Here is a 15,301-nt window from a genome sequence, read left to right as displayed (position 1 = left end):
CTTTTTTCAGGCTGAAAAAGTCCCTTGGGTCGACACTGTCAATACCTTTTAGAATTTTGAATGCTTAAATTAGGTCCCACGTAGTCTTCTTGTTCAAGACTGAACAGATTCAATTCTTTTAGCCTGTCTGCATATGACATGCCTTTTAAGCCCGCAATAATTCTGGTTGCTCTTCTTTGCACTCTTTCTAGAGCAGCAATATCTTTTTTATAGCAAGGTGACCAGAATTGAACACAATATTCAAGATGAGGTCTTACTAGTGCATTGTACAGTTTTAACATTACTTCCCTTGATTTAAATTCAACACTTTTCACAATGTATCCGAGCATCTTGTTAGCCTTTTTTTATAGCTTCCCCACATTGTCTAGATGAGGACATTTCTGAGTCAACAAAAACTCCTAGGTCTTTTTCATAGATTCCTTCTCCAATTTCAGTATCTCCCATATGATATTTATAATGTACATTTTTATTTTCTGCGTGCAGTACCTTACACTTTTCTCTATTAAATGTCATTTGCCATGTGTCTGCCCAGTTCTGAATCTTGTCTAGATCATTTTGAATGACCTTTGCTGCTGCAACAGTGTTTGCCACTCATCCTACTTTTGTGTCATCTGCAAATTTAACAAGTTTGCTTACTATACCAGAATCTAAATCATTAATGTAGATTAGGAATAGCAGAGGACCTAATACTGATCTCTGTGGTACACCACTGGTTACCACACTCCATTCTGAGGTTTTTCCTCTAATCAGTACTTTCTGTTTTCTACATGTAAACCACTCCCTAATCCATGTACATGTGTTTCCTTGAATCCCAACTGCGTTCAGTTTGAGAATTAATCTTTTGTGTGGGACTTTGTCAAAAACTTTCTGGAAATCTAAATAAACAATGTCATATGCTTTGCAATTATCCATTATCGATGTTGCATCCTCAGAAAAATCAAGCAAGTTAGTTAGACACGATCTCCCTTTCCTAAAACCATGCTGGAGTGGAAGCGACAGCGAGTGGGAGAAGTACAGGCGTGGAAAAGTACAGAGCAGTTTCGAAGCAGAAAGGAGAAATTGCATCTTGAATTGCTTTAATCAGAAAACAGAGGACATTGGGGAAACACAGCAGAAGCTCAAAGTCAAACAGCCGCGTGTGTTTTTCTGATAACAAACAAGCTGAAACTCGGAGCAGCTGATTCAAATTCAGCGTCGTTTTGAGACACGGGCGAGGGGAGGAGCTGACAGCACAGCAGAACAACGCAGTTAAACGAGGCAGTCTTCCCAGCGACAGCGAGTGGAAGCGACAGCGAGTGGGAGAAGTACAGGCGTGGAAAAGTACAGAGCAGTTTCGAAGCAGTTGGAAAGCAGGTTGACAGTTGCAGAAGAAACTAAACTTAAAAAAAAAAAACCTCAACATGGTCTTCAAGCCTGTAATCTGTGACACCTGCTTGATGTGGGAAATCCGAGAAAACCCAGCGGAGCTAAACCAAGTGTGCGTAAAGTGCCGCGCGATCCAGGATTTGCATAAACTAGTAAGTATGCTAGAAATGGAGCTGGAGGAAGTGAGACAGCAACAGGATCTTGAGGAACTGGCACACCCACAATTCATGGAAGTCTGCATCACCCCTAACAGACTGAAAGCCACCAGGGAGATAGAAGGTCAGAACAGCTGGGTTCAGGTAGGCAGAAGCAGGGAAAAAAAGAAACTTCGTCAAACACCACCACCAGAAATCAAAACAACCAACAGATTTGAGTCACTTCAGAATTTTGATGAGCAGAACCAACAACAAGAGAATGAAAGGAACAACATCCAGGACCCTATTGACAGTGGTGACCAGACAGCAAAAAGAAGGGAGGTCATGATTGTTGGGGACTCCATATTGAGAAACACAGCAAGTTCAGTTCGCAGTTTGGACCCCCTTACTACAACAGTGTGCTGCCTTCCGGGAGCCTCGGTCAAGCACATCACTGAAAACGTGGACAGGCTCCTAGAACGAACAGGAGACGACCCGGTAGTAGTCGTCCACATCGGTACAAACAACATTGGAAGAGACAGACCAAAATCCCTGCAAAATAAATTCAGAGAGCTAGGAAGGAAATTAAAAGAGAAAACCAAAACTGTGGTATTTTCTGGTATACTACCCGCACCTTGCAAAGGACCATATGGACAGCTGGAAATAATTAATCAAAACGCATGGCTGAAGACGTGGTGCACACGGGAAGGCTTCACCTATCTTGATCATTGGACCACATTCTACAACGAGGACTATCTGTATAGACGGGATGGACTGCATTTAAATAACAAGGGAACTAGTCTACTCGGAGAAAAGATCCTCGAGCAGGTTCGGAAGCATTTAAACTAGAAAGGAAGGGGGGAGAAATCAACAAAAAAACAGAAGGGAGACCGCATCAAAACAAGAACAACAACTCAGGTAAGACAACCATTAAATGTATTTATCTAAATGCTAGAAGTATCAGAAACAAAATTCTAGAACTTGAAGCTACTGCACTAACAGGTAACTATGATGTGATAGGTGTTACAGAAACTTGGTTGTCTGAGAGTGATGGGGACGAATATAATATTTGTGGGTATACACTGTATAGGAAAGACAGGCAGGACAGAAGAGGAGGAGGGGTAGCGCTATACATAAGAAACAGTCTTGAAGCCCAGGTGTTAAACCTGGACAAAGAAAATAAAACCGAATCAATATGGGTCAGAATAACAGACAAAAATTCAAAAGGCATAATAATAGGAGCATGCTATAGACCGCCAGATTCAGACGGTGAGCACAATAATCTGTTATACAATGACATTAGAAATGTGTGTAGCAAAGGAGAAGCCATACTAATGGGGGATTTCAACTTCCCCCAAATAAAATGGGAAAACCCGGTGGGTAGCGCGAAGGATGAAATAGAAATGGTGGAAATGACAAATGACTGCTTCCTAACACAATTTGTGAAGGCACCCACTAGAGGGGAGGCATGCCTTGATTTAGTCTTTTCAAATAACGAAGATAGAATAACTAAAACAGAGGTCAGAGAACCACTGGCAAACTCAGACCACAACATGGTCTCATTTGAAGTGTTTTTTAAATCCCCAAAAGTAAAGACTAAAGTTAAGGTTTACAATTTTAGAAAAGCAAACTATGAAGGCATGAAACAGAGACTAACAGAAGTAGATTGGAGTAAAATAGAGAAAACACCCACAGAAGAAGGATGGTTGTTCTTCAAAAATGTAGTACTAGAGGCGCAAAACAATTACATCCCTAAAGTAGACAAATCTAAATGTAAAACTAAATTGCCAAAATGGTTTAATAGATCAATTAAAAAAAATATTCAGCGAAAAAAGGCACTTTAAGAGCATTAAAAAAGGACCAAAAAGAAAGTACGCAGAAAGAACGGAACTGAACAAAAAGGAAGTTAGAAAGGCCAAGAGAGAAATAGAAATGAACATTGCTAAGGGAGCTAAAACCAATTCCAAAATGTTTTTCCAATATTACAACAGCAAGAGAACATTCAAAGAGGAGATTAAATGTTTAAGAGATACAAATGGCAAAATCGTAGAGGAAGAAAAAAAAATAGCAAATATGTTAAATGATTACTTTTCACAAGTTTTTACAAAGGAAGATACTGACAACATGCCCCACATGTCATCCAGTTCCTATCCAGTTTTAAATAACTTTAGCATAACTGAGGCAGAAGTGTTAAAGGGACTAGGAGCTCTTAAAATAAACAAATCCCCTGGGCCGGATGAGATCCTCCCAGTAGTACTCAAAGAAATGAAAGAAGTAATTTACAAACCGCTAACCAAGATCATGCAGCAGTCTCTTGACACAGGGGTGGTACCGACAGACTGGAAAATTGCAAACGTAATACCGATCCACAAAAAGGGAAACAAAACTGAACCAGGTAACTACAGACCAGTAAGCCTGACTTCTATTATATGCAAACTTATGGAAACTATAATAAGATCCAAAATGGAAAATTACCTATATGGTAACAGGGTACTGGGAGACAGTCAACATGGTTTTAGGAAAGGGAGATCGTGCCTAACTAACTTGCTTGATTTTTTTGAGGATGCAACATCGATAATGGATAATTGCAAAGCATATGACATGGTTTATTTAGATTTCCAGAAAGCTTTTGACAAAGTCCCGCACAAAAGATTAATTCTCAAACTGAACGCAGTTGGGATTCAAGGAAACACATGTACATGGATTAGGGAGTGGTTAACATGTAGAAAACAGAAAGTACTGATTAGAGGAAAAACCTCAGAATGGAGTGTGGTAACCAGCGGTGTACCACAGGGATCAGTATTAGGTCCTCTGCTATTCCTAATCTACATTAATGATTTAGATTCTGGTATAGTAAGCAAACTTGTTAAATTTGCAGACGACACAAAAGTAGGAGGAGTGGCAAACACTGTTGCAGCAGCAAAGGTCATTCAAAATGATCTAGACAAGATTCAGAACTGGGCAGACACATGGCAAATGACATTTAATAGAGAAAAGTGTAAGGTACTGCACGCAGGAAATAAAAATGTACATTATAAATATCATATGGGAGATATTGAAATTGGAGAAGGAATCTATGAAAAAGACCTAGGAGTTTTTGTTGACTCAGAAATGTCTTCATCTAGGCAATGTGGGGAAGCTATAAAAAAGGCTAACAAGATACTCGGATACATTGTGAAAAGTGTTGAATTTAAATCAAGGGAAGTAATGTTAAAACTGTACAATGCACTTGTAAGACCTCATCTTGAATATTGTGTGCAGTTCTGGTCACCTCGCTATAAAAAAGATATTGCTGCTCTAGAAAGAGTGCAAAGAAGAGCGACCAGAATTATTCCGGGCTTAAAAGGCATGTCATATGCAGACAGGCTAAAAGAATTGAATCTGTTCAGTCTTGAACAAAGAAGACTACGTGGCGACCTAATTCAAGCATTCAAAATTCTAAAAGGTATTGACAGTGTCGACGCAAGGGACTTTTTCAGCCTGAAAAAAGAAACAAGGACCAGGGGTCACAAATGGAGTTTAGAAAAAGGGGCATTCAGAACAGAAAATAGGAGACAATTTTTTACACAGAGAATTGTGAGGGTCTGGAATCAACCCCCCAGTAATGTTGTTGAAGCTGACACCCTGGGATCCTTCAAGAAGCTGCTTGATGAGATTTTGGGATCAATAAGCTACTAACAACCAAACGAGCAAGATGGGCCGAATGGCCTCCTCTCGTTTGTAAACTTTCTTATGTTCTTATGTTCTTATTTCTAATGTCATTGTATAACAGATTATTTTGCTCGTCATCTGAATCTGGCGGTCTATAGCATGCTCCTATTATTATTATTATAGTCTGCTATTAAAATGCAATTCTGCCTGTCCCTAAGATACGACATAAGCCAGTCTAAAACAGTTCCCGATAGCCCTATCCATCTTTCAAGGCAATCAGTGGTATAAAATGCTGCACTTAGGTCACATATCCATTCTGGTTCTGTTAGATCTGAGTCTGTGCTCATTAGTAAATCATTCAGCACTTTGACTAGGGGAGTCTCTGTACTGTGACCAGATCTAAAGCCTGATTGAAACTTTTCAAGTATTTGGTTATCAACAAGAAATATATTGAGTTGGCCAGCCACCACCTTCTCTGAAATGTTCGCGGCACAAAGGAAACTAAATATAGGTTTACAGTTGCTTAAAATAGGATTTAACCATGGCAGTTTTAAAAGTAGAAGGAACTATTCCAGTTAACAAGGATTTATTTATAATTTCCAAAACAAAGGGACACAGATCATTAAAAATGTCTTTGAGGAATTTAGTGGGGATTGGATCTAAAATACAAGTGGAGGAGTTCATCTTCATCACTAATCTAATCAGGTCTTGTAACGTGATAGGAGAAAATGATTCCATGACAGAACCAACTGGTCTATTGGGTACATTCAGATTCAAGTTAGGGCCATTCTGAGAGATCTGATCCCTGATATTGATCATTTTATTGTGAAAATGAATTAAGAACTTCTTCACACTTAGCAGGTGTGGCTTCAATTAAAGGAGGTGCAGTAGAAGATAGGTTAACTAATTTTTCAATGGTTGAAAAAAGAAGTCTAGTTATTTTTATTTGCATTAATTATACTGGAAAAATATGAGCTTCTGGCTACCCTCAGAGCATTACTGAAATTCACCTGATGCTGTTTCCAGATTTCAAAATGGATTCACATTTTGTAGTCCGCCACCTGCGTTCTAATTTACAACCTTTCCTTTTCATCTGGCGTATGTCACCAGTTACCCAAGGTGAAGTTTGTTTAGATGGGAGAGTGCTACTATAGCAAAGGTAGTTTTTAAGAGACTATTACAGCTGTTGACTAACTCATCGAATGACAAAGACTGAGAAGGAGTGAGTGGTGATAATCTTAATATATCAGAAAACTTGGATGTAGTTAAAAGGTTTATTGAACAAGTTTTATAAATGCACTTGTCTCATTTGGTAAGGGCAACTCAATATTAAAAAAAAAATAGCAAGATGATCGAAGGTAGCAAGATCTAATTCTGAAAGACTATGAACACCTAAGCCCCAAGAGTCTAAAAACACTCATAAAAGCTCCCTGGTGCACCCTGCTGGAAAATAAAGTGTTGTTTTTACACTCCAAGCTGCACCGCATGATAACTGCAGTATACTCAGTGTTCCGCCTTACCAGCTTATTCCGAATTAATGAAAAATAACAGAATATTTTTGGTGGATGAGGAATGGGGAGAAAACAGAAATCAGTTTATGAATATTCAAAAGAAAATGAATGTTTCAAAGTATGAAAAAAGCAAAAATAGCAGGAGTGGGTCAGGTGAGGCAGAGGATGCATAGCGCTGCCGATACTGCTGCATTGAGGTACAGTACTGTGCAAAAGTCTTAGGCAGGTGTGAAAAAATGCTGTAAAGAATGCTCTCAAAAATAGACCTGTTAATAGATTATATTTATCAATTAACTAAATGCAAAGTGAGTGAACAGAAGAAAAATCTAAATCTAATCCATATTTGGTGTTACCACCCTTTGCCTTCAAAACAGCATCAATTCTTCTAGGTACACTTGCACAAAGTCTGGGATTTTGTAGGCATATAGTCAGGTGTATGATTAAACAATTATACCAAACAGGTGGTAATGATCAATGTAGGTTGAAACACAATCATTAACTGAAACAGAAACAGCTGTGTAGGAGGAATAAAACTGTGTGAGGAACAGCAAAACTCAGCTAACAATGTGAGGTTGCTGAAGACAGTTTACTGTCAAAAGTCATACACCATGGCAACACTGAGCACAGCAACAAGACACAAGGTAGTTATACTGCATCAGCAAGGTATCTCCCAGGCAGAAATTTCAAGGCAGACAGGGGTTTCCAGATGAGTGTACAAGCTCTTTTGAAGAAGCACAAAGAAACGGGCAACGTTGAGGACCGTAGACACAGTGGTCGGACAAGGAAACTTACTGCAGCAGATGAAAGAACATCATGCTTACTTCCCTTTGCAATCGGAAGATGTCCAGTAATGCCATCAGCTCAGAATTGGCAGAAAACAGTGGGACCCTGGTACACCCATCTACTGTCCGGAGAAGTCTGGTCAGAAGTGGCCTTCATGGAAGACTTGCAGCCAAAAAGCCATACCTCCGACGTGGAAACAAGGCCAAGCGACTGAACTATGCACGAAAACACAGGAACTGGGGTGCAGAAAAATGGCAGCAGGTGCTCTGGACTGATGAGTCAAAACTTGAAATATTTAGCTGTAGCAGAAGGCAGTTTGTTCGCTGAAGGGCTGGAGAGCGGTACACGAATGAGTGTCTGCAGGCAACAGTGAAGCATGGTGGAGGTTCATTGCAAGTTTCGGGCTGCATTTCTGCAAATGGAGTTGGGGATGTGGTCAGAATGAATGGTCTCCTCAATGCTGAGAAGTACAGGCAGATACTTATCCATCATGCAATACCATCAGGGAGGCATCTGATTGGCCCCAAATTTATTCTGGAGCATGACGACCCCAAACATACAGCAAAAGTCATTAAGAACTATCTTCAGCGTAAAGAAGAACAAGGAGTCCTGGAAGTGATGGTATGGCCCCCACAGAGCCCTGATCTCAACATCGTCGAGTCTGTCTGGGATTACATGAAGAGAGAGAAGCAACTGAGGCTGCCTAAATCCACAGAAGAAATGTAGTTAGTTCTCCAAGATGTTTGGGCCAACCTACCTGCAGAGTTCCTTCAAAAACTGTGTGCACGTGTACCTAGAAGAATTGATGCTGTTTGAAGGCAAAGCACTGCCTAATGCTGACAATCTTAACCTTTAGCCGTCCATTTATTCAGCACTTGTCAGGCGCGTCAGGTCCAATTTATTTTCACGTGCTGTTTACTTTACACATGCTGTTTTATTTTTTATTTTTTTCAGAGTAAAACAGGTTTAAAAAGCACTTCATGGCAAAAGGATATCGTTACTGCATCTCAAGCCAAGCCCCAGCCCTTGTTCGCTGTATTTTTCACATACCTCTTCTTAGTCGTGCATACTGACAAATCCTCTTCTGATCACTAGGTTTATCACTAAACTCCTCAATAAATGCGATCCAAGTCATTACTTTATTATTATAACATCTCAAAAAGCTCTGCAAATGTCTGTGATATTCTTTCAGGACTGGATGCGGAAGCAGCTATCTTCTTTGTTTGTGTACATGTTATCTCTGTGGTGCAGGGGTATGCGTGTTGCTCAGATATGCCTTTTTTCGGCTTCTCTCGGTCTCACTTGGCCAATGAAAGTTTTTGTCTGCTTTATCCAGAAAAAAAAAAAAACTACTAGAGACCTGTGCTTGACGTCTTTTTGATGATGTCGGACCGGAAAGAGAAAATTGCAATGTGGGACCTGGTCCAACATAGGACTGCAAAGGGTTAATTGTAAATATTTGACAGAAAATAGTGATGCTTTAGTTGGTATTATGGAACACATTGATGTAAACGTCCAGTGTAATTTCTGATGTGCTCAAGTGTCTGAAATTCTGATAATTCTCTTATGTCCTTCAAGAGCCTGCAACTGACTGAACTTCTTCCCACATGAAGTGCTGGGATAGGGTGACACACTTAAGATTTCTAAATGACTGAATCTCTTCCCACTTCAGCAGTGATGAGGTTTCTCTCCTGTGTGAATGTGCTGGTGTCTTTTAAGGTCACTTAACTGACTGAATCTCTTCCAACATTCAGTACAGTGAAAAGGTCTCTCTCTTGTGTGAACACGCTGGTGGATTTTAAGACTTCCTAACTGACTGAATCTCTTACCACACACAGTGCAGTGATAAGGTTTCTCTCCTGTGTGAGTGCGCTGGTGTCTTTTAAGGTCATGTAACTGACTGAATCTCTTCCCACACACAGTGCAGTGATAAGGTTTCTCTCCTGTGTGAGTGCGCTGGTGTAGTTTACAGTCATGCAACTGATTGAATCTCTTCCCACATTCAGCACAGTGAAAAGGTTTCTCTCCTGTGTGAGTGCGCTGATGGATTTTAAGGCTTCCTAACTGACTGAATCTCTTTCCACATTCAGTGCAGTGATAAGGTTTCTCTCCTGTGTGAGTGCGCTGGTGTCTTTTAAGATGTGATAAAAATTTGAAACTCTTCCCACAATCACCACAAGAAAATGGATTCCCTCCTGTGTGATTTCCCTTGTGAGTTTTAGGAGAGCCTAATTGACAGGAACTATTTCCACCTGTAATAGAATGAGGTAAGGTCTTCAAATTGCCCTGGGTTTCAGAACTGTTACATGCAGAATGTGACGTTTCTGTACTCTCCACAGTAAGAGGGGGTCTGTCTTGTAAAGAAGGGATTTTAACTGAGTGAGTTCTCAATGTCTTCACATACTCTTCTTGGGGTGTTGTTTCTCTGTGTTTCTTGCACTGTGGTTTGCCACTAGAAGAGTCTTTGCACTGGGGTGATAGAGTGGAGTCGTGTTCTCCTTCGTCTACTTTATAATATAAAGAAAAAAAGAAGAGAGACAAAGGTTATTGTACAGCATTCTTGCAGGGCTCCATGTCATAAACATGACAACTTCTACAGTGAACTGCATGACTGCATGACTTCTACAGACGACTGCATATTTAGAGAATACAGTCAAACCTGATTAATATAACTCCTGTTAATGTCAGCCTCCGTTTACTGAATATAATGGGTGTCAAGGAGGACTAGGGCCAAAGAATATCACTTTGATTATTTACACTGCGATTAATATCACTTACATTTACCAGTCACTGATTTCCACTTAATATCATTTTACTGAAATGTATTGAAATGTTTCTTCTGATGCTTAGCTACCTGATTGGATTTGGCATCACCCAGTGATGAGTCATGTGATCCCTGCAGCTCTGTAGAGCTGTGGGAGTAGCACAACTGCAAACAGTCTACCAGTAATGGGGAAAGGCGAAGATCTAACACAGTGGTGTCCAATGCTGACATTTCGACTCCTGATCGTTGTCACAACCATGTTCTAAATGGTTTAATTGAACCAATGAAACCTTCTTCCAGGCCCTGGAGGAGTAAATTATACCATTTAATCCAGCACTCCAGATAGGATTTGGGGTCTGGAAGTAACCAATTTAAGAGAGTACAATTTATTTTCAAGGGGTAAAATGCAACATTACCTTGAAGTCATGAGTAATCTCAATAAATACTGTACAATCTTTAATGGTAATGGGGTAGGCATTAAAAAAGAGCCTTCCATTTTAACTGCAATGTTACTTTGAACTACAGTATAGCCACGAGTGTGTTCTACAAGGTTCTTTATTGGCATCACACTAACTCTGCAAATTATTTATGTTTGTTACATTTTAACATTAAATTCTTAAACACATGAATGTTAAAACTTCAATATAAAGCCATACAGATAAATAAAATAGGGAAATGCATTAATAAGCTATAAAACAGTGAGTTTAATATTATAGGCACATTTTTTAGTGGTTGCCTCTGATGGTGGTTCCAGTTGAATTTGTAGCTGGACTGGGGTGTTTACGATTCAACCTCTGTAGCTTTGAATTTTCTTATTCTTACTGTGCTTGGCTGCAAAGACAACAGGTCTAGCCAGAGATTGGATAATGTTTGTTGGGTTGGATGTTCTTGTGTACAGTTTCTTAGTAAATGAAGACATTGTATTCTGGGAGATTGTTAGTGGGAGGCGGGAGGGGAGGCAGACAAGCTGTGCAGCAAAATTGCTATGTGTATTTTTACGCATTAAATTTAAATTTAGTGCGTACTTAGGATTCTTTAATGTGACTGGACCCCCCGGTCTAACAGTATTCTAAAGAGGCACGACAGTGGCTGCACATCTGGCAGGTGCCTCAGAAGCAAGAACAGTGATGGTGCAAGCCACTGACATAGTGGTTGGGGAGCTCCACTTGGTTCAAATATGAATCGTAAGCACACTGCTACTGTTCATTAATCAGTTTCTGCAGATTTAATAGGCAGCTCAATGTTGCCTGTTTTGCATGATTACCTCTAAATCCCAGTTCACATTCAGATGGAGAATCATCATACAGGTTGGATCCCAGCTTCTTGTTCTCCTCAAGTGTATAGACATTATCTTCAGTAGGAGCTTCCTCTGCGATGAAGACACATTCCTGTTCTGTCAATTCCTCTTTAATGGGAACACATTCCTGCCGAAGGACTTGTTCATCTTTAACAAATGGCAGCTCTGTAACCTGCATTAGACATGGACACCACTCCTGGTGAAAGGGCTCCTCTTGTTTGTAAACTGCTTCTATCTTTGGCCCCTCCTGTACTTCAGATTCAGGGCTAGCGTGGTTCTCTTTGGGATCTGAGTGAAACAAAATTGTACAAATTATAACTGTTACTAGCCAGCCCCTTGTCAGAATGCTACTGAGAGATGTCATTGAGTCATTCCAGTGGAACAATTTGAGTTAGTTTTTAATTTAATTTTTAATTGAGTATCATGTGCCCAGTTACTTTACCCTGTTTTTAACTACCCAATTTAAAATGATTTTCCTTCACTGAAAAAAAACCCCACAACAGCTCAGGACAGCAGTGGGTGTCCTCTAATCCACAACCAACTTCTTCACACCCAGGAGCTTGACAGCACACTCTCAGGAGGGCAAAGGCCAGCCCTGCAGTGTCAGCTTGAGCTCACTGGGCTCCTGGCCAACAGATACAAATCATGAACTACGACTAGGCTTGCTACTATCCATTTTTATTTTTCAATTCAAGCAGAAAATGGGTGAAATCAACCTTTATGCTTGAAAAAAACCCAGACTTTTTATGCCATTGAGAAACATCTCATTTAGCGAACCCCCTTTATCATATTCAACACGCAACAAAACCATGGTTACCAACATTCTAATTGAAATAACATTTGGTCAAAGCAGAGCTATACCTTGTAAAGATCCTACACAAATTTTTAAATTGTCTCAAATAAACCGTCAGACTTTTATAGCATACATTTACGAGTAAAAGTAATATGCATAGAACAAAACATCAGATAGTTGAACAGAACTAACTTATTATTAGGAGTCTGAGCTCCAGCCCTTCAGCACGTCTGGACTCAGAGTCACTGGAGGGCAAGGCAGGCGGGCCTGCTTCATCCTGCTGCGGAGACTTCAGCCGTCGATCAGGGTATTGTGCACAATGTTCATTAAGTGTTTTTCTCTTGCGGCCCATTTTCAAATCAAACTAGTAACTGTCACCGTATACCTAAAGCAAAACCTTACCTACACCTTAACCTGCTAATTTCAAAGTAGGCGCTTTCAATGACAGGCGCCGTAGCTGGCAAATGAAAGTGCACAGTCGGTGCAGGTCTTGTCGACTGACAGTCATTTAAACAAATGAGAGCATTCTAGCATTGCTTCAGTCAACAAGATCTGTCAGAACAGGCTGAAACTACAGTAATAACGCACCACTGAGATGACTGACAGAGACCCCCTGCCATTCAGAACGGAATTGAGACGGGACCGACAGCAAGTATAAAAACTACACAAAGTAGAGAGGATTTCTAAATGATTTTTTTTTTTTTTTTTTAAAGAAAATTAAAAAAAAAAAAAAAAAAAAAAAAAACAGCAAGTGGTTTTACCAACATCTATCGTATATAAATGTATTTGAGTCAAACTCATATTTTTCGGGAATTCAATGTTTAAGAGCTTTACTGATTAATATTGAAAAGTAACAAGCCTAGTTATGACCTTGTGGAAGGGTGTTGCTATTCACTAACATGGAAGACAGAACTGTATTTGCAAACACAGCACATGTGCCCTGTTTAATTTAGTTTCTCTTTTGTATTCTTTCTGCAGGGATTTATTTTATCCCACAGTGGGCGCTGTTGTCCGGGCCCGAGTACCAGCAACGGTAGTCAGGTCCACAGCAATACCAATGCCGGTGCCATCCAATGCTTTCGCACTCACAGGTGCTCAAAAGAATAATGAAAACCAAAGGCGAAAGAAAAAGGAAAAATAAAACATAGTAATAAACCTACAAAACAAAAGTGCTGCTTAAGCAGTGCCCCCACTGCCGCTATGCCAGGCAGCTCTGGTCTCCGTCCTACGCTTTGCTGTGCACTATACACTGGGGTGGCCAAGGATCCCCTATCACTACACACATCCCCTTGGGTACATAACCATATATTTTAATAGATGGCTTGTTTTTAGGCTGGCTGTGTTTGCCTGCTTGTGGTCGCTCATTCCAACCACCAGCCTTCTCACTGGCGTCTCTGTGTATTCTCAATCACGGCCACCTGAATGCACAACCAAGAGCAGTGCTCATTCATTTCTGAAATTTGAAAAACTAAAAAAGAACATTTCACCCCACCCACATTTCGAAGCTCCATGTTTCCCATTATAAAATATGTATTCCAGCTCCTCTCAAACTTGTGTGATTTGCCTTGATCAGTGATTGTACCAAAGTAAACCCTCCACATTGCTGGCTTCAATAATTTGCCATTTACATGGATACCTCATTTTTATTGTATTTATCTAAAGTTAAAATATCGTAACAAAACTTAACCCAGTAGGTAGCGTATAACGGGACGGGCGCAGGTACCACCTTTACTCATCCAGTTAAACGATTTAAAACAAACATGAAGCCCCAATGTGCTGCTACATATGGATATAAAAAAGTCATAAATTATTATCCTAACCTGCAATATGGTCTGTTAAAGTGTCAATGAGACTATAGGTTTATTTAATTTACTAGCCACAGTTTACCATACAAGACATCACTTTACCATTTGTGGAAGAATACTGACTTAAATATTATATTAGACAAGGTGAGATTTACTAACAGAGTTGTACTTTCTTATAGTCTGTGGAAGAATACCCATGTATGACTGTGACAGAAATACAATGAACCTTGGTTGTAAATCTTCCTCCTGACTTGTGAGGGTACTAAGCGAGGACAGAGTTTTTTTGACGGGCTGGCCTGACAGTTCTTTCCCTGGGTTGGGAAGTCGTCAGTCTGGAAAAAGGTGAGAATTTGTTGCAAGAATGTATTGACCTGGAAGGGAAACAATGCAGCAGCCACAGACTGTAAGGCAGCTACATTAGTTTACCAAGGGGTCATGCGTGACAGCATAATAGGGGCGGGGGGAGGGGGGGGGGGGGCTCTTAATCAGTTCCTTCGCTTGGTTTGTGAACTTGAACCTGAAGGACCGTGAAGTTACCACTGCTGAAATAAACCTGTGTTTTAAGAATATTCATGAGTGTTTGTTTGTCTGTGTTTATAAACCACCAGGTGGCTAACACGTATCAGGAGCTGTCATCTTGGGCCAGCACAAAGCCGGATTTGCACTTTCACTTAAACTGTACCACTGTAAACTGTATTGTACCACAATCACGAATTCATGCACTAAACTGACTTGTGTATGTGTTTTGTGGTTAATGTGGGGATACAATTACGGGACTATTACTTTGGGACCAGCCCAAAGATTATAAATGTAAGTAACTGTGGCAAAGTGGCTGCTGATTAGAAACAGGTGCAGAGGTGATGAAGTGCAGAAATAGTCACACAACGGGAAACTGTAATCCACTTTGGAAAAGAGGTCTATTTTATAATCCTGGTCTGGCGACCAAATAACCTCCGGTTCTACACAGCAATGTATCCCCACAGTAAACAGGGATTGCAGCCCAAAACAATAAACATACATTATCCACCCCACAATACTTGCTATGGTCACCAGTCCAGGTGCGTGCAATAGTGCTCAAGGTGGGTGATAACATCTTATTTTTAGTGACTGTGGTGAAGTGTTGATCTGGTTTTTGTGCTGGCCCAAGGCAACAGCTCCGGATACATGTCAGCTGTCTGGTGATCTTTAAACAGAGACA

General features: G+C 40.3%; 1 protein-coding gene across 1 annotated transcript; it reads right to left on the bottom strand.

Annotated features, from left to right (window-relative positions):
- Nucleotides 1-8,858: 8,858 nt before the first annotated feature.
- Nucleotides 8,859-11,797, bottom strand: LOC121300188 (gastrula zinc finger protein xLCGF3.1-like). The gene is made up of 2 exons (XM_041228684.1): nt 11,473-11,797; nt 8,859-9,948 (listed from the first exon to the last, which is right to left on the bottom strand). The coding sequence occupies exons 1-2, from the start codon at nt 11,681-11,683 to the stop codon at nt 9,113-9,115; spliced, it is 1,047 nt and encodes a 348-aa protein (XP_041084618.1). The 5' UTR covers nt 11,684-11,797; the 3' UTR covers nt 8,859-9,112.
- Nucleotides 11,798-15,301: the final 3,504 nt, after the last annotated feature.

The sequence above is a fragment of the Polyodon spathula genome, chromosome 25 (genome assembly GCF_017654505.1).
Source record: "Polyodon spathula isolate WHYD16114869_AA chromosome 25, ASM1765450v1, whole genome shotgun sequence".
Lineage (NCBI taxonomy): Eukaryota > Metazoa > Chordata > Actinopteri > Acipenseriformes > Polyodontidae > Polyodon > Polyodon spathula.
This window is presented reverse-complemented; position numbering and strand designations above follow the sequence as displayed.

What these genes read in the sequence shown, in the direction of transcription:
- LOC121300188 (XM_041228684.1), bottom strand. Translation starts at nt 11,683, where the DNA reads ATGCAGGTTACAGAGCTGCCATTTGTTAAAGATGAACAAGTCCTTCGG. An exon ending in ATGTGAACTGGGATTTAGAG is followed by an intron (nt 9,949 to 11,472) that starts GTAATCATGCAA and finishes ATTATAAAGTAG; the next exon opens with ACGAAGGAGAACACGACTCC.